The following is a 25,150-nucleotide window of genomic DNA, read 5'->3' as shown; positions in this document are numbered from 1 at the left end:
AAGTAAATTGCAAGCTAGGTAAAACGTGCATGTAGGTTCAAGTCAGGGTGATGATTACCTGCTTCATGGAGATGATACTGTAATGCTATCTTTTTCCTTCCTTCTTTCACTGACTGTATGGTTGTGGCTGCCATGGTCTCAAAGACTCTGTTTGCTTTCACATATTAAGTAAATCTATCATGTTCACTGATTGTGAATGTAATTCAAGTTTCGAAATTTTGCAAACTATTGAGTCCAATGATTCTTCCAAAGAACTTAACTTCAAAAATAACTGTACTTTATATTGTAGTCCAAGAGCATTGTTGATGCTATCTGCTAAAAATCTCTGCAGTGTAAAAATCTATTAATGTGCAAATGCAGCTAATGACAAGATTAATTTTTGACACATTGTACAAATACAATATACTAATAATTTGTTATTAAATGCTAATATTTTTGCATCATTCATTGCTTTAGCAAGAAAAACTCAATCATCATAAAAACATAATTTAAAAACTTTTAAAGATATAGCTAGAGGAAGTTTCATCAGTTCTAGTATAGCATTTTACAATTTTATTCACCTTCCATTTCAGGAGTTCTTACAGACATAGCATGTTAACAGAATGCTTGTTCTGAGTAATCTTGCACTCTGTGCAAAACATCAAAGCGATGTACTTTGACTTACACATAAACCTACCCATCTAAGCATCTTTAATCTGTCTTCCAGATACCACTATTAATAGAAATGTTTATTTGCTTTTAAAGTGCAGAGTCACATACATTTTTCTTTAATTAAAAAACGGATTACTAGCATAGCTTAGAAGGTTTTTCTCTAGACTGCAAAGGAAGAATGTTGCTGAGTCCTTGGGAGTCCTTTCTAACATGAAGGTCAGCTATTGACAAGTCTTTTAAAATGATGTCTTTTTCACTTTTGTTTTCAAGATCGTCAGTGTGGACTAAGTGAAATACAGATTAAACAAATTCACCTGAGGGATAGCAAGGCCAGACTCCTTGTATAAACCCTGCAGGGTTCTTTGCATTTTGATACAAACTCCTTTTGCATGCACTTTGGTTCATTTAAGGAATATTTTGTTGAAAAATCAAATTAGCTGTTTTTCTCTCACCCCAAAAGTGTTAAATAAAGTCAAGACATGTTTAAAGTCAAACTTTCTGTCATTTTGTCTTCAAGCTATTTCACCAATGAGCATCAGACCATCAGGCAAACTGCATACCCAAACATCACACACTTCAACTGAATAAGGTATTTAAGAAATCTTATATAGAATTATGTGGTTCCTGGTCAGTTTAGAGTGGTGATTCTGTGTGAAGCTCTAAGCTTATTTGTTGGTTAGGTTAGCCTTATAGCTCCAATCTTTTGGGGTGAGCGAAAAATGTATTTTTTTTTTCTCACCAAACTATGCCTTTGAGAGACTCAACCACTAACTATAGTTTTCATCATCCTGTTTTTTTTTGTTTGTTTTTTTAAATTATTTTTAAATTAAACCCTGTCCACCAGGTGGCGATGTACTTCAGTCCTACTATGTAGTCATATGTATTTTTTCAACATCTTTGCTGAATAAGCAAATGCCGACAATTTTGGTTGTCCTGTAAGTGCATTTTATCTCTGAGTAACAGAAACACATGCTTATACTTTTGGAAAAAAGTAACTTACTCACAGGGTTCTGTAGTATAACTATTTCAACTTTATGTACCTGACAAAAGTTTAGTAATTAATTTGTTAATTTAAGTATGCAGCTAGGTGTCTTGAAAGTCTGTAGAATCCTGCCAAAATAAAATTGACTTGATTTAACTGTAGTGGTAATATAATGGCAAAGAACCATTGTCTTTCCGACGAGATGACCCAATCAACAATCTGTAACGTAATCTGTGCAGTGCTGTGCTGAATGTCTCTTGCGGAAAAAAAACAATTACTGTGATGGCTTTATAAAGGCAAATTATATAAAAGAGACAGATTTGTATATATTGAAAACATCGTGAAGACTAGATGCGTCTGAACGTGGGTGAATGGATACAGTCATGTGAATGCCCATGCTACGAAATCTATCTTATACTGTACGTTTGAAAATCTCTATACCACGGTATGGATCAAGGCTAACAAGATAAAAGTTGATGCATTTATATAAAGTTGCTCAGGTTACTTCAGTTTTGCTAGAAAAACATGTTATATGGTAGGATATTACTTGTAATCAATGGAAAATTAATCTGTAGTTTTTCACTCAGTTTTGTATTTGTTTATCGAGAGTATAGTTTTTTTTTCTTCTTCTGTGAAGGGCAACTAATTTAAATAATTCGTTATGGACTAATAGCGTATAGCAACTACAAGGGGAAGTTAGTACGATATTTAGGCCTGCTTCGTTATTACGTTATGTGCAAGTATTACATCGACACATGATTTTAAGTTCAGTTTAATTGTTGTTTGTAGCCTTATTTATTTGTGTTAACAGTTTTGTTTTCTGCTATGAGGAAATCTTGTCAAATAGCTGCCGAAGAACAGCTGGAAGAGGTTGAGTGTTACACGATCGTTTGGACCATACATTAGACCTGATGAAAGGGTTTATAAATCTGAGCAGGCATTTTGGTCTTAGCTCCCACAAAACAGTAGCGCTGTGGTGTGATTTAGAAAAGCTCTTTTGCTGGGTGGGAACTGAAAGATTTAACATTTAGTCTAAATATGGAGAAAACTCACGAATGACCGTTACAGTATGCTGAAGATATCCAAAAATATATACCTACGTGTTCTTTCCCTTATTATATATGTATATATTTGTCCACTTTGTGTGTCTTTGAGGACCAATTCACAACACTAACAAAAGGTCGGGTATTTTTTACTGGCTAAAATTTAGTCCAGGAATACTGGAATGTCTCTGCACTTTCCAAATATATTCTTAATATAAAAAGGACCTACATAACCAAAATACTGTACCCTCATGCTATTTTATCTCCAAGATTTTGTGTAGGACTTCTGGACCGGACGAACATGCTTGCTTTTTGGTGATTGTAAACGAGGCCTTAAAGGTGTTTTTCAATCAAGTCAGCCGGATACACCTGCATGGAGGAGAATCCTCGGTTAACAGTGGTCTCTGGGAGGCTTTGAATTGATTCATCATGGAATTTTATTGCAACTTACAAAATTATTTAATCAATTATTTTTTTTTATAATATGTTGGGATTTAATATATTGTGCTGCACCGAATCACAAATCTTTGTTGGATGGACATTCAACAATGGATAACATATTTTCACTGATTACCAAGTGTTACGCTTCTCTCTCCAAAAGATCATTTTTTGGGAATGTAAGAAACCGCTCATGTGACACTGAAGTAAACACAATGTCCAAATATTTCGAGAAAAAGCCTATGTTTTTCTCCACCCTTTCAATTCATGCTTTGAAAAATCATTAGGAAACGTTTCGGTTTTGTTCACACATCCACTTCACCTAGAAAGGTCATTTTCCTTTACACACACACACACACACACACACACACGCACACACACACACCGAGAGAGAGAGAGAGAGAGAGAGAGAGAGAGAGAGAGAGAGAGAGAGAGAGAGAGAGAGAGAGAGAGAGAGAGAGAGAGAGAGAGAGAGAGAGAGTGAGAGAGAGAGAGGTTTAGCTATAGCAAAAATAAATAAATAAAATAAATAAATAAACACACATTCATACATACATACACACATATGATTTTTTGGATCATGCAAGCTTGTCTCACAAAAAGCGGCAAAAATCCTATCACATTAAATTCCCATTCGCAATCATTTGTGGGACACGGGCTGGTTAATGACTAACTGGACATGTTAAAAGTACACAAAAAGGATTAAGAAACAGGTCTGGGCTTCAAATAAAGCCAGCTAACAAAGTATTTTAGCTTGATATTATTTTGAACACTCTTCGGGGTTTTTTAAGGTTTAACTGTACCCGTTGTTGTAAAAGACAACACATATCCTCAGAACGACGCGCAGCTGTCTGCGCGGTAAGAGAACACCCGGCCGCGCCATAACCCAGTGCATCAATCTCCTACCGACTGACAGGCGCTATGTCCACCTGTTACCGAGCGCCTCTTGCCCGGTTACATCTCGGCCAACCCCGGGTCTATGTGTGTGACAAGCAGTAGCTAAACGTCTCCGCCAGTGTTTTCACGCACTATGCGTGTGCAATTTCAGCACCGTCACACTACAGTGTCAGAGCACTGTTGAAATGTTACTGTCATACTCAGTGGATATCTCTTCCAGTGACACTTTGTGAACCACATTTAAAGGTAGCTTCGAAATAAATTTGAGGAGACTCTTTTCATGTACCCGTTTGTTCTAAACCGTCGGTGCTCGGTTCACATTAAGGACTCACAATTTGCCTTAGACAGCAGTATCACACTAAATTACAACTGGTATAGCCCTTTTGCCAGACACTGCTAAAACAGTGTCAAACTCGTTCAAACTCAAACTCGTTTTACAATAGGCAGATCTGGTGACAGTTTTGCTAAGGAAACGGTCAGAATGGACATAGCACAACTGGCAGCATTAATAATCCATTAATCACAATTAGTATGGACAACGTGCTAGACATGCATAGGAAAGATCTATTAAAAATACCGCATTAAATCAGTAGTCATGACCAACCAGGAGAACTAATGCGTTTCGTCTTTATGCAATAAAGCCTTTTGATATATAACAGTGCACAGGAGAGGAACATTAACAATGGACTATGTGCAATAAAACCTATTCACATGAATTTGCCTTGTTACCCTAAAACAATCCATGAGTACCTAAGAATGTAAAACGCTTTAATAATAATAATAATATTGATAATAATTATTAAGAGCTCAAAAATGGCACACAAAGACTGTTTTTATTATTAGTGTGAAATACAGTAACCTCAAACAATATATTCAGACAAGGAATTAAACAGATAACAACCTAACTTTACCTGACAGTAGATTTATATATATATATATATATATATATATATATATATATATATATATATATATATAAAGAGTTAAACATTTAAACATTTCCGATGCTGATGAAAGATCTGAAGACATAATAAGAGAAAACCTTCCGATTTTCAGAGAAAAGTGAGCAGTCTTACACAATTTCTGTGTATGCATTTAAAGATTGTGAACATTAAAAATGTAAACATTTATAAAGTGTAAACGTTGTGGTAGAAAATGGTGTAAATACACCAGAAATTTAAACAATAAAGGCTTTAAAAATTTGTTACCACGTCTACAATGCTATAAATGGTAAACTAACTTTTATTTATTGGTATACATTGTTTACAAGCTAGCAATTTATCATTATTCAGCATTTAGCTGTTCTTATGATTTTTTTCAACAGTATTTTTGACAAGGGCTAAAAGTACAACCACAGCTGTATGAACACAAAACCTTACTAAACATCCCATTCAGTTAAGATTAAAAACCATATAATCTGATGCCTTCACTATCAGATATAATAAATAAGAAGAAACCAATCTGTATTCAGAGTATATTGTGTTGAAAGCCAGAATCCGTTTCAGAGTGGCTGGCTTTCAGAGCCATTTGTTTTCACCTTTTAACTGTGCTGTGCATCATCCAGACGGGCTGGTGCACTCCCCTGCACTCATCTTCACACCTCAGCTGTCACCTCTCATCCTGCATCTCTCTGGCCCCCCTCCATTTTTTTTTTCTGCAGGTTTCCCTTCTTTTGCTGTTCAGCTGCAAAAGAAGGTTAATGCAGTCGAGCTCCATTAGGAACCTTGAGCACCTCCCTCCCTGCACCCCACCGCCACCCTCATTCAACTGGGCTCCAGAACCCTGGGGCACAGTCCTAATGGCAGGGGTGGTTGAAGCTGGGCTCTTAGTGGCTCTGCAGCAGGAAGTGGGAGGGTGTCAGGTTACCTGAGCAGGTAAGACGATGTTTGTTTGCTATTACCACCGCGGGTCCAGAGGTCACAGGACATAAAAAAGTGCCCCGGTGTTTGAAGGGAGAGGAGTGTTGACATAGCGGATGGCTGATACTTAATCCTCACATTGTGTGAGAGTTGGCGCTAAAGCTGCACAGCACACATTCCTACTTCTCGCCAGGCGATGGAGAAAGATGCAACCGAATAGAGTCTCTGCCTAATGCACTGCACCCTGCACAGATTAGCACAATTTATGTGTCTTAATTAACCCACCACCTAATTACTAGGACAGTATGTCTCCAGCCCGAACATCGTTACTGGCTATTAAACTGCATAACACAGCTATGGGTAAACTACTTGTCTGACACCAGGATAGGTTTAGCTTGTTTTAGGCTGTGCTGATCACATGACTGATCCCTACCCTATCCACCCACTACCCTATGCTATCTCTGAATATTGTCATCTCTCTGTAACCATTGCTCTGAAAACTATCAACATAGTTTCACAGTCAGGAATGTGTGCTTTTATCTCTCGCTGCTCCTTGCTGGCTCTTTTAAAGCACTGGTTGTTTTTACACTGTTCGGCCTCAGCAGTGGTAAGACTAATGCTGTTTGAGAATTAGCATGTAGTGGTTGCAACATCAAGCAATAAATGCACACACATACCACACCAAAGAAATTTATGTGTGGGGAGGCACTGGTATAAGGCGGGGTTCACTGCTTTTAAAGAGAGGATATGCCACTCACAACAAACCACACGCTCTCAAGTACCTGGAGGCCATCCAGGGACTGAGTCCATCCCTTAAAAATAGTGAGAGCAAGCTGAAGGACAAATGTATCCTACAGATCTGGCTTGACATCGCAGCAGTAGCAGACAGTGCCCATCTGGAAGACTTTCACCGTTGCTGAAGGGATTCCTGTGCAGCAGGGCTTTCAACCACCTAGCTTTCCCGAGATAGTCCTAGCAGGCCATTCCTGTAAATCAAATCAGTGGTAGCAAGACATGAATATCTCATATCCACCAAGCTCAGTTCAACTAAAATGTGATAGTTAACATTTCTTCACTTCTCTATGTAACCCCCTTTAAAGTATTAACTCTGGTTAGTTCTCTGAAGAAGGTCTTATAACCTATAAGAAGAGGCTAATTAGTACAGCACAGTTGTATTTACACAGTACAGGTCCTGAATGTAGGAGTATTGTGCCAACATGAGCACACTGCAGCTCATATGAGTATAATTTGGTTTTCCATTCCTTAATACTCAGGAATGCAGAGCTCTTTTAATCTATGCACTCAGTGTATGGAAACCCACTTCAAATGCCGCATCAGTTTAACTTCACTTTATATTCTACATGACATTCCTGGGTGACAGTTGAATAAATGAAACATTTACATTTCTGCATGACGTGAATGAAAGACCTGTCCATAACATCCATATCTGGAACTGACAAAAGTAAAGCAAACGTTTTTTAAATTTATTAGTATGCAAGTAATTCTTACTCCATAGGCAAAAAATGAAATTTTAGGCTTGCAGAACTTTTACAGTGCTGAGGATGACAGCACAATGAAGTTCCCAGGGGAACCTTAAAGAAAAATGAGTATGAGTCTCTCTCCTGCAAGTTCTGTGCAGCTTTTGTATTCTGTAACAGTCGAGAGACATAGAGAGCCTGACTGATAAACGTAACAGCTGTTTTTACCGACCCCTCCTTCCGTAAGTCCCGCATTTTGTTCAGTAATTGTAGGAATGATATAACAGACACATTCTGTGATTTGTTAATTTGGTTGTCAGTCACTAGATTGATGATTATATTTCAAGAGTATGATCCAAATACATGAAAATGTCCAATGTTTATGTGTGTGATCATATTCATTTACAGCTCAGCAGACTCCACACACATGGGGGATCTCGTGTGTGCCAGCAGCAACGAAGGGAATAATGGGAACTCTAAACATAGTGGAATACCGTGTGGAAGAAACCGGACGCACTCTTGGTTTCTCCGCAGGTGAAATGCCAGTCAAACACTGGCTCAGCTTCAGCTTTCAAACTCTGTAAAGCATAACGATCCCATTACCCTGTTTTAAAGAAGCCATGTGCCACCCAATTCACCTTAAAGACACATGTCAACATTTTGGCAAGAAAACCTGTTTAAATTCTTACCCATGGGCAAACAAGCTCACAGATATTATATTTCCCCAAAACCACACACACACACACACACACACACACACACATACACACACAAAGTAGCTGATTTAAAAAAAAATTTAAGATTGAAAATGGGCATAATACTCTAAATTTGTTCATATTTACTTGTGCAATTCATGCAATAAAATATTTTTTTAGGCTATTTTGACATTTGAAACCACAAACTGTCAGACCTGTAGCGAAGTGCCTAGTTATGTCAGGAATTCCCAGGACAAGACCTCTGGATTCATCTCTTTTGTAAGACACGTTCAGCTCCAGTTGACATGTAAATAATATATAATCCAGTGAAACATGACACACCAGTTTAACAATTAACACTCCAAAAGTGGCCCAAAGACTGGATGCTTAAAAGTTAAAAAAACCCAAAACAAAACTGCATCATTATCTCTATAGCTATATAACTACAGCCCACTAAAACTCTTATTAAGACAACATATATGCCACCTATGGTCATGCAGATTACCAAGACAACTGCTGACTATGACACATTGCTTAAATTAATGTTCTTAATAATGTGCTGTAATACTCAAACAGCAAGCTGTTACAGAGGATGTAAATGTGATCAAGAGCTGAGACTGTGTAGCCATAAAAAACCCTTCTTTATGCTTAAGGTGACTCTGAACCATCTGTGTGCAATAAACCAGTAAGACACCAGAGCTGCCTGCTCTGTCTGACCAGGCTGGGCACAGAGACAATGTGTGGAGCAGCTGTTTGTGCATTGTACTGACGGGGCAGGACACCTCCAGACTTCACTGCGGCCTCCTGGGCTAGAGGTTTAATAAACCTGTTCAGATGCTATGGAGGATAAGCACCATTCTTTGGTGGCACTCTGACTTTAAAAGCGACATTACGCCTATTAGCTAATGCTCAACGTTGATTCTCAGCATAGACAGGATTGTTTCTGATTGTTTGTTTTCTCTGTAAAATGAGGTGCCGTTCAGAGAATAACAAGAAAATTAAATGTTAAAAATGTCTTGGAGTGAGCGGTCGGAGGGAGGCTTGCATAGAAGCCTGGCCTTGCTGCCACACACTACCACTGAGCTCCAAATCCACGTTCATGCTGCTTAGGTTGACTAATGTGAAAAATGCCAGTAGTGATGGTGTGAGAATCGCCAGCCATGTGACACTTGTGGATAGACTGAATATCATATAGAGCTGTTTTACAGCTTAGGCATTAGCAGTGTTCACATACCACGGCCACCAGCATGAGACGGTATTGCACAAACTCCAGCAATCTGCCCCTTCTGCTCACTACAGTGAGACCCTGAGGGCCAGCAAGATGCATGCTTCCTCACAACCCATAACCCCTCATCCACTTGTGCAGAGGACTGCTATAAGTTGATGACAAGCCAGTGATAACATGCTGAATTGGAAGTCATGGGGGCATACCTATAAACTGAATGAATTACACACAAGATCTATATCCAGGGTGGTCCATTTAAGTGGTACCATACCGCCTGAATAGTATACACTTCATGATTTCAATAAACCCGTCCTCAAGCCCAAGCTCGGATGCAGGACTGTCATGAGGGTCAGGGGCTTTGATTACTGCTGATCAGAGTGTCGTTTTGTATCCAAAGGTATGTATTTAATTAAGGGCTCCACATTTGTACAGCTTAGGGAGTGAAAGCACACTGTATTTAATTCATCAGCCAAATAATAACACGGTTCCCGTTGCTATTTCCCTTGCACGTGTTTATAATTCCATATCGACTCTAAGAAGCAACTCACGAAAACGCTTAAATATAGACTATATCTAATATAAAGTTACATTTCTTTAGACAGGTCACACTGATTAGACAGGGCCCCATTTCTTAAAATTATCTCAGTGTTAAGATCATCTTGAATGAGACAGAGAGTGTTCAGTATAATATTCGCACTACCATTTAAAGATGGTCTTTATTTTACGACGCCAAGGTCATAGCAAAAATGCTGACCTCAATACCTCAATACGAAAGTAATGACATAACTAATGATAGAACATATACAATAAATCTTGATAAAATCTGCAAGTAATATAATTTCATATAATGCATAAGCCGAAACATCTGCATTATATGTATTTACACGTTCATTGTTAAGAACTATAAATAAGCATGTCGTTAATAATATTCTGGTAAATTTGTACGGTATAACGTTGATCATCTTTCACTTAAATGTAACATTTACATCACGGTTGTTTAATTTCATTGCTTGGCTGGTAGAAAGCACAAGATACATGCTGATTAAAATTCTTTCGGACCGCTTAGCGGGCAGTCGCGCTGACTTGCTGAGAGACTGTTGAGTCTGAAGGGTACGCATAGTGACAACTGGCCCCGGATCCCCCAGTGCCGCTCCTCAAAAGTACTTAAGAATGTGTTTTGAAGATAATGATTGACATCTCGCCTCTCACCTCTTCCATTTAGCGTCCGACAATTTATGAGGCGCCATTTTGAGACTATGCGTTAACTTCACAAATGTTCCAGCTACAAAAACGGCAACATATCGGGTGTCGTTCTCGTCAGGCTTGGGGCTCGCGGCTACGCTTCAAGCAGGGCGCGCTGTCCTATGCACAGCCATAACAACATGCAGAATGTGCTCCCGAGGTAAACGCCACTCCAAATAGCACAGCCCACTTCAGTCATGCTAAAAGTGGCATTGGGGTTATCGTGTACCTGAAAAGGACAAATTTATTAACTTTGTCTCATAATGTGTCCAAAAATACAGAAAAGAAAATTAAGTTCATACGAATGATTCAAAGTCCCTTGAATAATTATAGCCCACACTACGTCTGTATTTAACACATCTAATAAGCTTAATTACGTACTTACCTTCAGACGTTTTCCTTATCATCTTGTCTTCTTTACAAAAAATGTTGTGTGTCCTCTTGACTTTCCCAAATCAATACTATGATAACAGATTTTTGTTTTATCCCGTCTTCAATTAAAAAGCTCTGTCCGCCCACGGCTTGTATGTAATTGATCACTTTAGTCGTAAACTGATATTAATATATTCTATGTAAAGCGGCCCAGTACTAAACTACAACAAAAAATACCATCTGTAAAAACAGAACACATAGCAGTATTGTAACATTCACTTGACAGATTATTAGCCTCCCCAAATGTTTTATCAAATACAAACTCAAGAGACACGACAGATAATGACGAATGTCTGCAAGAACGTTAACTCTGCTCCTTTTCCGTTTCACCTCTAAATTATGGAGCGAGGTAAAAAATATGATTTCTTAAGCCAAAACCATTGCTTTCATTGCTAAAGAGGAGTATCTCTCGGCCAGTGTAGTGTGTGTTGAAATAGTATGCTGCCATTCATGCTCTGAAAGGTCAGCATAACCTTGAACATTTGTTGCGTCAAGCAACAGTAATCGCTAGATTTTTGAGCTAGCCTGATGGAAAACAGATCTTTTCTAAATATTTATGTAAAAAAGCGGCTGCTACACAATCGGAAACGGTTATATGTATGTTCTTAAAATTTTCGGTACTTTGTCGTTACTTTGCGCCGTAGTTGCGCAGCTGCTTACCATTTTAATAATGTTTGTATTATATGCTGACTGTACACTGTATATTGATCACACAGCATGCCCTCTTTGCATCAATTGTTCGTGACCGGAGGAACATTTGTGAAAGGGAAATCCAAAGTGTTGTTAAACCTGAATGTATATGTAAAGCAGAAAAATATGGGAAAAGTAGAAAAAATGTAGCAACCGCAGTATTTACTGATGCAAGAACATATGTGCGTGAAAGCAATAAACACAAGCAGTAGTTATATAGACTCTGACAATAACTTGGTAAAGGCGAAGGGTAATTATTTACTTGAGGAGCTCCTTCAAGGAGTGGAAGGCTGGAATCACTGAGCCATATTTACGTATGCACACAAAGACTGCTGCGCTACAATACTGACATCTTGGAACTGGCGTTTTGGAAAGTACGTGGAGAGAACGCCGAATAAAGTAAAATACGGTTGTTTTTTTTATGACACAATTTTTGAGTCAGTGTAACAACATGTAACAAGTAACACTAATTAATAATCACACCCAAATCCTTTTGCACATAGCGCGTATGGATTCGATTGCGCTTATATAGATATTTGGATATGTGTTCATGTCCTTGCCACACGTAGAGGCGACTGTGTACAGACGAATATACGTCCAACTCTGTCAGAGCAGGTGCTTGATTCACGTTCTTTAAGTGCTATCAGTATATGAAAATAACATACGAGATGAATTCACTATGAAAAGCGTCAAGATTCTCAATTCTATTCAGATGCTGAAGGAAGGCCTTTGTAAATGCAAGATATTGAAAGGCTTCAGCATAATTACGTGTACTTGCAGATTTAATCACACTGTTCCATTCCTTTAGGATGAAGAAACATAGCACAGATAAAACATATAACACTTAACTTTCCTTAATGCAGTACCAAGGAAAAAATACTTTACAAGGCAATATATTAATGTATTCAAATAAAACTTTAGAATCCATCACACTGAACAAGTGGTGATTGAAAGTCAACAAGAACCTACATTAAAAGATCATGACCTTCATGGCCATGTGTTCACAGTTACTCATAATGAATGAGCTGACTTATCGCACTAGTCACATTTGGACACAGTCAGTATATACAGAGACACATTCGGTTGAAATGGGTGGTGTGTGTCCATCTGCTGGCACGTCCTCCCATCCCCCCCATTCTCAAATCAGAAAAACTGAACCAGTTGTTCCCTGTGTGAGTGGGGGTTTGGATTTGACAAAATACTCCTTTTATGAAATCCCTTGCTTGGTCAAACAGTGGACAGCGGCACTGCCATTGTGTGTGTGTGTGTCTGCTGAGTTGCAAAACAGTTGTCGATGACAGCTGTCGAGAGCAATATAGAGTCAAGTGGCTTCAAATAGCCTCTGGTCTCTTCTGTCAGGATAGGGGAATGCTGCTCTCTCATCAGTCTCTAATTTCTAATAAAAAAGAAACCTGCAATAATACTGATTCCGCTCTCACTCATGGTTCCTCTTGTGAAGGACATCCACTCACTTCTGTAGTTTGGCGCTCATGCGTCCTCAAAAGAAGTGCTTGTTCATTTTGTTTCCTTTTGGACATGAGTTTGCTCAGGAGGGGCTGAGAGCTTTGAGGCTGGTGTGAAGGAGAGAGAGACTGAGAGACAGCGAGTGAGTGAGAGAACAGCTGCCGGTCACACCACCGTGTATTTCTGGATGGCTGTTCCACTAGTGTCACTGGGCCCTGTTTCCCCTCCGCGTTAGCTTAGAGGGTCTTGGTACAGGACTCTCTGGGGGCCTGCGGGGTAGGGGGGGCAGTTATCCACGGCAGGACGATTTCAACTCAGGATGCTCCCACTGCAGAGTGCGTAGCGCCGAGCTGCAAGTGAGATCAGAATCTGTTACGGAAAAGCCTGCGGCCGCCTACAAGGCAGAGAGAGACAGAGGTCAGCGGAGGGTGGAGAGGCAGTGGGCCTCTAAAACCAGTATAAGTCCTTGCTCTTATCCTGGCTCTGCAGACCTGAGAGCAAGACAGAGCAAGAGAGGGAGAGAACAGGAAGACAAGAAAAGAAGAAAGGTAAGGGGAACCGAAGAGGAGGGGAATAAAGCTCTCAGATGTGGGAAGCTCCATAGCAAGTGAAGATGAATGCACAGGTGATGAAAGTGAAGGTCGAAAGAACAGTTTGGTCGAAAGAAGTCTGCAGTGTACTTGGTAATATAACAGCACACTGGCCTTGGTTTTAAAGGAACAGGAAAAATGTCAGTGATAACACTCATAAGTGTTTCAAAAACAACTAAAATGAATTAACAGGAAAATGATAACCCCTTAAATGAGGACTGTTTAGGCTAATATTTAAAGAATTTATTGGATTTTTTACTTTTTGCTATAAGACATATAGCTAAATGTTTAGTAATGTTGCTATAGGACAGGATATTTTTGATTTTTTGTAAAGCGATTGAATAGGATGACATGGTTCTCACCTGCGTCTACGTTCAGGCCGAGGCCCTGGCCCATATCGGAGCCTGTCCCTGGGAAGGCTCCAGTCCAGGAAGAGCTGGCTGGCTCACTCTTGCCAATGTCACAGGGCGAGGGTCCAGGAACGGGCACTGTGGTGGGGGGAAGCCTGTGTGGCCGCACTGAGGGTACCAGCAGGGATCCATAGCGTGGGTCAAAGTGTGTCCCATACATGTCGTGCACGGAGGGCCGGGGGTAAGTGGAACCCTGCGTGCCAATGGCACCCCCGAGCGAGTACGGAGGGTGGTGATGGGGGTGGGTTGGGTGCCAGGGCTCCGTTGTGGCCTGGTGGAGATGGCCGTGCAGAGAGGCTGTGGAATAGGGGTCGGCTGGGAAAGGAAGCTCGGCATGAGATGCCCCGAGAGCGCTGCTCAGAGACGCAGTGACTGATGGCTGATATGCACTGTTCCAGAATGAGGGAGGAAAGCTTCGCTGACTCATTGGGAATGATCCATCTGAAGCGGGAGCAAGAGACAGAGAAACAGAGATAATTAAAAATTATTTCCATATGCATCAAAACATGAAACACTATAAACATTATTTAAAATCATGCGCCAATGCATCCTACTTGTAACGAAGATACACATGTATAATGCGCAAGAGAATAATGTTGGCACATGATAATTCATAAGTATTCACATATCACAAACACAAAGAAAATAATAATGAAAAAGCCAGGCACTCATGTTTCTCATAGCCAACTAATGCCAAATATTTAATTAACATTCATTTGTTGGAAAACTCTTTCAGTTAAGAGCAGAATTGCATGTATTTTGCACATTTGCAGAAAGTATACTTGTTTTTGTTTTTTTTTTGTTTTTTTACTTTTTTCTAAATTAGTCATGAAATGATCATACCTAAACGCTACAGAATAATAGCCCTAGAACGCGATAGCATCATCCTCACCTTTCCAGGAAGATGCACTTCGTGCAGACTTGTTGCTGGCAGGACTAGGCGCGTAGTTGCTGGCTTGGCTCAGAGCCCGACTGAAATGTTCGTCCACTACCGAACTGATGTCTCCCTGAAAGTAGGTGAAGAGAACACATCTCGAGTTGATGTATTCGGCCTCGGGCGGATGGTCTTTCTCCCGCGCACAGTCTTCTTCCTTTATTGTTGGCGCGGACAGGTTGGAGAACGAACTGCCTGCGCTGATAGTTTCTTGCGCTTCTTGCATTTTTGAATAAAATGCCAATTTCTGAAAAAAACAAAACAAAACAAAACAAATATTACCACCATGAAATATTTATTTATTGACTTACTTACGTACCTAGTTGCTTATCTTTTAATTTTTTTTAAAAAAAATTTGGGTTATTATAATTGCATTTCAATATAGGCTTATGCTTATGTTGTAGGCTTTGTGAAAGGTCTCCCCTAAAAACAGCAGGGCTAGGCCTGCTCATGTATTCTGGAATCTAATATCGGCTTGAACCAAATAGTCTGGGATCATGACATAAAAATTATTATGAAGTAATGGTACAACTATTATACTAATTAAAATAAACAATCATGCTATTTGTCTCAGAGCCAAACGAAACCAAATAACATTTCTGTTGTGTAAGTACTCCGTATTTTGAGAGATTTTCGCACTATTTGAAATATGAAAACCGCCTCTCTGTCCAAACATGCATATACATCTGTATGTTTGCTGTGAGAGGTTTAAAGAAAGTGCCAAAACTTTAAAGAGGGCTTAGTCATCGTGCATGTCTAGCGGCAGTGACCCATATCAATGCTAGATTTCACAACGGCATCCCCACTCTGTTTTCAGTTTTAATGGCCCTTCATAACAGTAAAACGATGAACGATGAAATTTACACAAATTCTATTGAGTGCCAATTTGCTTGGTTCACAAACTATTTTTTTAAAATTATGTTTCTAAGTAATTTAACATGCAGTAAACGCTTATGATTAGTACGATGTATTTAGATCACAATATTTATATAATTTGAGTACTGAATAGAAATAGTACAGTACTTGTTTATAGGGGTGGCTAAGTTTCTAAAAAAACAACCAGTTTGTTCGTCTGTGCTAAAATTATTAAGGGCTCAGTGGATTACGAAAGACATAAAACATACTCAGAGTTGAACAGATTTGCACATAGGTCAGTGCGTTTATACTGCTCTTTCAGAAAAAAATGATTACGAGTACCATTTTAATATCCGTTGTAAAAAAAAAAGCGTGTTCACACGTACCTGATGATACGGGCTGTAAGTTGCGGCGAAGTACGACTGAGGTGGAGGGTACACTTGATACATTACATCCAAGCAGCTCATGGCGAAAGCAAGCTGTAGCTGAGCCTATATCACGTATAATAACACAATTAAAGGATGCTTCATTTGAGATAAAAGCGCCAGTTCTTGTGGGAAAGAAAAGAAAGCTTGCACTGCGCAGATAAAAGTCACTATCCGAGCGTCACTTTGAGTGTATGTCCGGTTCCCTCAAACGTTACCACGCGAGTGAGGAGAGCTGGAACGAACCATGAATTACTCAGTTGTTTTGACGTCTCATTGCACGAGCGCTCAGGCGACCAATCTTAGAGAGCGCGTTCATGCACCTCGTTGTGCTACGCTTTCCTACCAATTGCCCTAGAGAATGACAAATGCATACAACAACTTCTCTTAGAGTAGTGTAAGTAATGATTAATTTGAATGAAAATGTTACTTCCCATAGATTTTATATATATATATATATATATATATATATATATATATATATATATATATATATATATATATATATATATATATATATAAATTACTCATAGATACGCACCTTGAGCTTTTACTATTTTTTTTTACTAATAATTTTATGTGTGCGTATGTAGGCTAAATAGCTATTTCACCTATGTGTTATGTTGTAAATCTCTCTCTCTCTCTCTCTCTCTCTCTCTCTCTCTCTCTCTCTCTCTCTCTCTCTATATATATATATATATATATACATATATATATATATATATATATATATATATATATATATATATATATATATATATATATATATATAAAAGCACAACGCACCTTCAAAAACCAAAAACATGTCAGTCAAGTCAGTCTTTATTGTTTATTGAAATTAGATGTTTTTTCCACTTCATGGTGCAGTCCAACAGGCAGTGCAGGCAGCACTACCTAAGTGCCACAGTCTCTCCACAGACAGAACCAGCACTTTACATTCCTGTGTCAGAGGTCAACTAGTCTCATCACAATTGGTGCCGGGGTCAAAGAACATAATATATCATTAAGACATTTAAAATCAACATTATAGCATGACTGACCAAGCACCAGTATTCTGCTCACTTGAAGCAATGCTGCTCATATTGTCAGAACCATTTGCTGTTTGCTGGAGCAGCTGTAACAGACATGGTTAAGGCTCACTAAGATTTAATCAGGAATTTGACAGGAATGTTTGGTATTCTGACACCCTAGAGCCTCATCATGAAGTCTCTGACACATTATGCCAATGTAGCGCTGTCCAGAGTGCTGGAGTTGAATATATTTCTAATTTTTCATCAAATAAAAATGTCCATGTGAGAGTAAGATAGTTTTACTCAAATAGAAGTACTTTTGTTACGTGATTGAATGTTCTAACATTTCATAAAAGGCTTTTTATTTCTTACACATCACTTAGGGCCTATAGCATTTATTTCAAAGCAAATCTCTTTTGAATAATTTTACACTGTGATGTGTGAGCATGATGTGTAAGATGATATCCAATCAATACATGCATGTTCTCACACGACATCATCTTTAAAACTGTCTTCCATTTCACATTTGGCTGCTTGCAATGAAGAATTCCCTGCCCATCATCCTCTTATTACTGTTCAGTGAACAGTGATCTTTTCATAGGGTCACTTTCATGTATAGTTAACATATCTTGTGCTGGCAAAGGGCTCCCACAGCTGAGGAGGAAGTAAGACTAGAAGTAATTCTGCTTGCATACCAGGGGCATTGTCTTCAAAATACTCCAAGGAAGTGTATGGGACTCAAAAATGACACGTTGTGACAGTACCTATAATATCAGTAAAGGCTGAAGATTGAAGAGATCCATGATGACTTCTCAAGCAGTGTTTCATACTGTAATGCGGCATTAGTACAGCTAAGCCGAAGCTCAAACAATGAGCACTAAGCATATCCCATACTAATCCTAGCCCATACGTCTTCCTAACACCAATTCTGCCTTAATAAGGTTTATATTTTCTGTTAAAGAAAAATCTGTAAATGTTGTGGTGAATTGTTTTGACTTGTGTTACTGGCATCGTCACTCACTTGAGCTGAAAGTGAGTTTATTTATTTGTACATATCATAATGCATTATTATTCAAATGACCATGTAAGACACTCATGGCATAAAAGTGTAAATGAAAGAATGTAAAATCTCTGTGAATACATGGTAATGATTTGTTTATTTAAAGATCTTGTATTAAAAGGATGAACAACTGTGTACTTATAATACCACTTCGTACGTATTGTTCTCACATCGAACTTGGCAGGGCCACACCTGTTAGCAGATAGAGTTACGGCTTGCAATAACTCTCCATTTCTGATGTGACAGCTCCGAAACAATGGGGGTTTTAGACTTTGTAACCTGACAGGGTTTCTATTTCTACCCAAACAGCTTAAGGACAAGGAATCGTTGAGTGCTAACACCCGGCTAATAGGACCTAACTCGCACAGACAACGGCGCATTCAACACATTTGACAGAAGGGTAGAAAAGAGCTTCTCATCTGCAGCTTTTACTCCCTGCTTGTTTTCAGAATGGTCTTTCTGCTCTAGACTAAACTGAGAGAGTTGGGGACCCAACTTGTCTTTGTGTCCCCGCCGCAGACAGCATGGACCCTTGGCCTTAGCCACCCATTTTGAAGTAATCTGCCTGGCTCTCTTCAAGGCAGGGTGAGGCAGCGGGGAGCAAGGGACGGAGAAGACGAAAGGACCAGCATACAAATACATCGTCAAGGAAAGTTTGGATGGAAGGAGGAATGCAAACATGCACTTCAGTAAAGGGTGTGAAATATTACAACTAAAATGATGGCAACATACATAGTCTGCACGGTGGCCGGTTTGAAGACTGGATCTACTCTGCCTCTATCACAGTGACATTAGAAAATGAACTGAAAATGACAAAAGTGCTATCGAAAACTGTACCAGAGGATGGTTGAAGCCTACGTTTTACTGAAGAGATGCAGTTGGATTGTGGGATTGTGGTAGTGTGACATCAACATGAACCCCTGCACTTGGTGTGGCCACAGCAACTGTCAGGGAATGTGGGGGGTTCCAGTGTGAAACGTGAAACAAGGAGTGTCTGTTTAAGGGAAGATGAGTGTGACACCTGTCCTGGCTATACAGAGCCCAACGTATGGGCACACTGTTTAAGAGCACTGAAAAGCTACTCAGTGTATGGGGATGCCAGAACTGGGACAAGTGCTGACATTTCACTGCTTACACAGTGCCAGAAGGGCAAGAACTGTGGGAAGTGATTGTGGGTGGTCCCATGCCTTGTGAACTTTTGATCCATATCTTAGATTTATGAGAATCTGCAGTGCAACAAATCTAAGCTTTCTTTACTGTGCAGTGAGGTTTAAATGCTGACAGATTATTGCCAGAAATGTGAAGTCACGAATTTACCTGCGCTATTCATGAGTTAAGTGGTGGAAAAATCAATATGTAGCACTAAACACCCCTGAGCAGCATCCTGGCTTTCCCTCTCCTGCTGACGACGGCAAGAAAAGGGAGACGAGAAATGTGTGAGGCAATAAGTGAAGGATTTGTTAAAAGATTGTGCAGTGTGTTGACACCAGCCGTGATAGGAGCTGGCCTGGCCACAGGGGTCATGTGAGAGCATGACCCACCTGTCGCTGCTGTTGGGCAGTGATGAAGCACTGACCTGGGAGGAGGGAGAAATGTGGAAATCCATGCACACATCGGATCAACTCTTCACCCAGGGTCAACACAGTGTCAGCTGTGACTTTGGCTGCTACTGCGCTTCGACAGACGCAACGTGTGTGCGGGCACACACACACACACACACACACACACACACACACACACACTGTCTCCATTCATCCTCTTCACACCACGCTTTAGACACACTCAATACAGGGCTCAGCAATTCAGCATACCCCCCTCACACCAACACACCCAAATGTATACATTTACGACTGTTGGGAAGTTTGGAGAATCTTCTCTCCTATTCATACAGATTTGTGTGGCTTACCTTTTTCTGGGCTGATTAAAGCCAGCTGTCATTTGTGGAATGTGACTATTTGTTGGAGAGTGTTGGGTCGGTCTTTCATGGACTTCAGGTCTAAGAAACAGTCCATCCACTGTGAATTACATATACATTATTCTGCTTATATACTTTCTCACTGCAGATTCCATAGTGTTTCCATTTGCTGTTTGCATCAGAAATCTTCTGGTCTACTCATGTTTCTCTCTTTCACAATGAGGTAACATACAATACTTCATTAACAACATCAAAATAAATGTTTTAATACAGATGTAAGGTCACATTTCATTGAACAGCAACCCTGCTGAAGTTGTGCTTAACAGCTTCATCTGCCCTGTATCCATAAGGTACAGGCCACACGTCTGCTAGGTGCTGGTGGCGGTGCAAAAGTAGCTTTATACACCCAAAACCTTCGCCCTGAGAAATATTTCAATGATGCATTACACAAACAGCCTCTTGTTCAACCAGGGTGACAGAGGAGAAAGTGGAAGCTTATTGAAATGGGATGCCCTTGAGACAGGCACATACACATTTTTGTTTTTGCTAAAGAGAAAACTTCAGCCTGATCTTAGCTTTGAAGTTCACATACTCCACTGTCAACCCCTCTGCACACTTAAAGAGGCAGTCTTAATAGAGGCTTTACAAAAGCAAGGCTAGTAGCTACCAAGGTTAACCCATTTCTACCCTTCTGTCAGAAGTCTTATCAGACATTACTGAAGTGTACTGTAGAGGTGTCTGAAGTCCTAAATATTTTCTATGCTCCTTTTACTGAGGAGTCAGTTGTGAAGTGAATGGGGCCATCCAGTTATATTAACTTTTTCATTAACTACCTGTTATTACAAAATTCAGGGCCAAATTTTGATTTACTGCCCAGATTTAAATGCTACTGGTTTAAAATAGACATTTTCAAACCAGTCTTCTGAAACCCTCAGCCAGCCCACATATTTACTTACTATCAGCTACCAGCACACCTTAACCAGGTAACGAAAAGCTCTACATCTCTTAATAAAGAGGTAATGAAGAGTACTGCAGCTCTTAAAGAAGAATTAATGAAGAGCTCTGCAATCCTTCAGATATATGAGGGCCTGAAACCAAACAGAAATATGAAATAGCTGTAGAAGGTCACCAGATCCGGGTGCAGGATGTGGCTGGTTGGCACTCAGCATCTCTCTTCAGGACCATCACCCTCCTAATCCACAAGCTACTAGAACTGACCTTGACACCTCCTGGAGTCCAAGAGAGTCCTCACCATGTAAGCAGGTCCTCAGGGGTGTAAGCAGGTAAGCAGGGCTGGCAGAGCTGGCGTGACACAGATGAACTTCAGAGGACCTGTGATTACAGGCTTTAGAGTAGACACATGGAAGGTCAACAATCCCTGACTGCTGACAAGGCAAGTAAACCAAGTTAGTAACATCATTGAGTTGTTGGATGGTATAGCGCCTATGTACCTGGGTTGCAACTTATTGGTGACTCCCAGCTTGCCATCCCTGGCCACCCACATTTGTAGATATCCCTGGCCACACACTCCTGACTTGTAGACAGGTATCTCTCCTTGCCTCTGGTCTGCCTTCCCTTTGAACGCCACTTTGAGTGCTCAGTATGTTTCTTCTCAGACCTGGTCACTCTTCTTCCACCAGGTCTGGACTGTGGCATGACTGGAGTCCAGAGAATTCCTTGAGTATACAGGCAGCAGGAACACCAGGATGCACATGGGGTTGTGAGGTTGTGGGTTTGCCCTGGCAATCTCATGGTCTATATCCCATCTGACAGCTCCCAAGAAAAAGTTGGAGAGGAAGAACAGCTCCTGGCAGGTGGTTCTAGTCTTGTTGCTGAATTGGCAGGAGAAATTGTTGACCTTCGTGTTCTTTGACCTTGGCCTCTAGGAGATAGAGAGATAAAAATGAAAAAGAACACAGACTAGCGTACTTGCCTGGAATTCATTCTCTAAGCACTTTGCAGATGGAGATTTTTATGATCTGTTCCAACTGTGAGGGGGTGCTCGACCCCTTTGAGCCAGTGCCTCCACTCCTCAAAGGCTGCCTTCAATGTCAGCAGCACTCTCACCCCATGGTTGGGTTCCCTGTAGTTGTGCTGGGTAAGCTTATTGGGGAAAAAAAAATACTGGCTTTGAAAAGGCCTCAACAGGTGTGGATGCTGCAGCACAGGTGTTTCGTTCTTCAGGAAGGGAAATGCCTGCTCAGCTACTGGAAAACATCCCAACCTAGAAGAGCCTCCCTTAACATGATTGATGAGAGGCCTAGCCAGGAAGCAGAAAGACCTTATAAATCTGCAAAAAAAGGTAGCCAGCACCAGGAACCACTGCAGTTTGTGGCACATCTCGGTCAGGGTCAGTAACCCTGTAGTAACCACCTCCAGCTTGCCAGGTTACATTTGTATGCAGGCCTCCTTGATCATGTAACCAAGAAGATTCACCACCTCGAGGTAAAATTCACACTTCTCCAACTTTCAAAAGAGACCATTGCATAGAAGGTACCAAATACCTGGCTAGAGGGGACTAGATCAGGATGTCATTGATGTAAGAAAGATCTACCCAGGACATCAATGATGAATGCCTGAAACACAGAAGGTGTCATGCAGTGGCCATAAGGAAAAATTTGGTATTCATAGTGGCCAGAGTCATACTGAAGGTGGTTTTCCATTTGGTGCCCTCCTTAATGCTTATGAGATTATAGGCGCTGTGTAGATCAAGATTTGTAAATTATTTAGCCCTTTGTAGCTGCTCTAAAGCTGCAGGAACAAGGGGCACAGTATAGGGTTACTTCAAAAGCAAGGCAATTAGGTTTCGATAATCTATGCATGGCTTCAGTCTGCCATTCTTCTTATTGTCACTTCCGGAAGGCAGTTCTTCTGGCAGAGGGGTGACCAGCTGGTGATCTGATTTCCAGCCTAGGGGATGTAGAGTCAGGTGAGTGGAGTGGAGATGCAGAGTGAGCCCCAGTAATAGCTGGACATACTGGACATATGAGGTAGTTCTTGCCCACAAGGTTCCCATAGAGTGCTCATACCACCAAAGGCGTGGTAGTGGTAGCCCTTTGGATGTTGAAGATTTCTTGCGAGGCCTCTGGTTCATGACATTGCTTGTCGAGTTTACCAAGACCAAAACAACAAAGGAGTGACCCTTGTGTGTGTCTTTGACAGAGAGGTGAATCATAGCGAACTATAAGTTGCTTTGAATGATGAATCCCTTACAGCCTTCCGGGTTCCCATCGTAATCCTTCAGAGTGGCGATGCTATAGTCAAAATCATCTGCTTTTTTGCCAGCCTCAGTAGTCTGACTCACAAAGAGAACCTCCATGCAGTTGACAAGATGGAGGTCAACCGTAGACAGGAGCTCGCTGAGTTCATGCTGCTACCTGCCAGTGGCACCACCTTGCAGCATAAGTGATTCAGAGAACGTAGGAGTACTTTTCTGCACTCCCATTGCCAGGCGTTGCATTCTATGACATGAGTAAAGAGCACAGGAGTGTGAGTGCAAATGAACGTCCTTATTATGCCCAGGGAAAGCACAAAAAGGCAAACGTTCAGAAAACTAGAGAGATGAGCAGTCCCTCCCAGCTTCTAGAGGCTTGGTAGGCTCAATGCGAAGCACTGGAGAGGTGAACCTGTGGGCTGACATAATGGCATCAAAGAACAGAATAAACAAGGAACAGGTGAGCATGATAATGACTATTAAACAAGAATCTGAGAGCGGGGGAGGGGTTGTGAATGGGCTTGGCATGCACACGTGTGTAAGTGTAAGTGTAAATGTGTGTAAGTGTGTGTGTGTGTGTGTGGGGGGGGGGGTGTCCCTCTGGCCAGGTGCTGCCAGAGTTGTGACATTAATTTATTACAATAAACTTAAAAATGATTCAATTGTTAATTTTAGTATTATTTATTAAATAAATGTAATAACCACTAGACATATACATGGATTTTTATTTTGCCTCTATACTGCAGAGTAGTGTATACATATGCAGGCTAATTAATTTGACAGTGTGATTAAAATCATTCAAAATAAACTCAGAGGGAAGACTGTTGTTGGGTGGAGATACCATAAGACAAAAGCCCATAGCTCATACATTGAAAAATCACATTTTTTCCTGACCTCCAACTTGAATAAAAATGATTGGCCCTCAGTGTTAACTTTGATATCAGAAATGTGCCAAAAATGAGATTCAGATAAGTCTTAATCAGTGTTCTATTCACACCTAGCGTTTAATTATAGAAACTCTATCTCTCCTGTTATTCCGTATGGGTGATGTTAATTTTTTTAAAACATTCCCTCCCAGACATTCAAATGTCAAAGTCAACAGACTGTAAGAGTGTCATTCTGTCTGGTTAAATGCAATTTTCATTCATTTTTGAAGTTATTCTTAAAGCGGACAATAGCAAGGCCAGCCATTTAAATTGATATTTGAATAACCATACGCTATAGCAGAGTTGTTTTGATATCTCGGGTGCTCTGAAAGCACTTTCACAGTTTGCGTTGGGGAAGGACCTTGAAAGTTGGGAGACTGGTGCGCCACTGGTAATGCCCTTATTCTAGTTCAGGTGTTCATGAAGCATTAATGCGCTCATGTTAGAAAGTGGCCTTAAGTCCTGATGAATGTTCTCAACCCTGGATCATCACACTGAGTCTTTCAGTGAGCCATACTTTGTTTGTCTCTGAGAAGGTAAAAACTGAGGATCCAGACAGATTTTCTCAACATAGACAGTAAAGTATTTTTTGTTTCATTTGTGCTTTCTTAGTTTGATTTCTATTTCTTGCTGGTAATGGAAACACCTTGCTTATTTATCTACTTATTTATAGCTTTCTCCTCTGCTTTTACCCATAGTCATTCCAAGTTATTTA

At 40.3% G+C, this 25,150-nt stretch overlaps 1 protein-coding gene and 1 long non-coding RNA gene across 4 annotated transcripts; both read right to left on the bottom strand.

The window, feature by feature from the left end:
- Positions 1-6,807: 6,807 nt before the first annotated feature.
- LOC113572243 lies at positions 6,808-8,269 on the bottom strand. Its single transcript, XR_003410089.1, has 3 exons — positions 8,259-8,269; positions 7,843-7,926; positions 6,808-6,856 (listed from the first exon to the last, which is right to left on the bottom strand). It is a non-coding gene; the product is annotated as an uncharacterized LOC113572243 (long non-coding RNA).
- A 3,601-nt stretch (positions 8,270-11,870) lies between these two features.
- vgll2a (vestigial-like family member 2a) lies at positions 11,871-16,522 on the bottom strand. Of its 3 annotated transcripts, none has more exons than XM_035523970.1 (4): positions 16,272-16,522; positions 14,989-15,277; positions 14,049-14,537; positions 11,871-13,587 (listed from the first exon to the last, which is right to left on the bottom strand). In XM_035523970.1, the coding sequence occupies exons 1-4, from the start codon at positions 16,350-16,352 to the stop codon at positions 13,544-13,546; spliced, it is 903 nt and encodes a 300-aa protein (XP_035379863.1). In that variant the 5' UTR covers positions 16,353-16,522; the 3' UTR covers positions 11,871-13,543. The 3 variants fall into 3 exon arrangements, with proteins under 3 accessions (XP_035379863.1, XP_035379865.1, XP_035379864.1); XM_035523972.1 differs by having other exon boundaries at positions 11,871-13,490; XM_035523971.1 differs by having other exon boundaries at positions 11,871-13,446.
- Between the last annotated feature and the right edge of the window lie 8,628 nt (positions 16,523-25,150).

The sequence above is a fragment of the Electrophorus electricus genome, chromosome 3 (assembly GCF_013358815.1).
Source record: "Electrophorus electricus isolate fEleEle1 chromosome 3, fEleEle1.pri, whole genome shotgun sequence".
Lineage (NCBI taxonomy): Eukaryota > Metazoa > Chordata > Actinopteri > Gymnotiformes > Gymnotidae > Electrophorus > Electrophorus electricus.
Note: the sequence above shows the minus strand (reverse complement) of the source record. Positions and strands in the feature narration are given on the sequence as shown.

Coding starts and splice junctions, on each gene's coding strand:
- vgll2a (XM_035523970.1), bottom strand. CDS start 16,352: ATGAGCTGCTTGGATGTAATGTATCAAGTGTACCCTCCACCTCAGTCG. Junction 14,538..14,988: donor AAGTGCATCTTCCTGGAAAG/GTGAGGATGATG, acceptor CTCCCGCTTCAG/ATGGATCATTCCCAATGAGT. Junction 13,588..14,048: donor CGGCCTGAACGTAGACGCAG/GTGAGAACCATG, acceptor TCTTGCTCTCAG/GTCTGCAGAGCCAGGATAAG.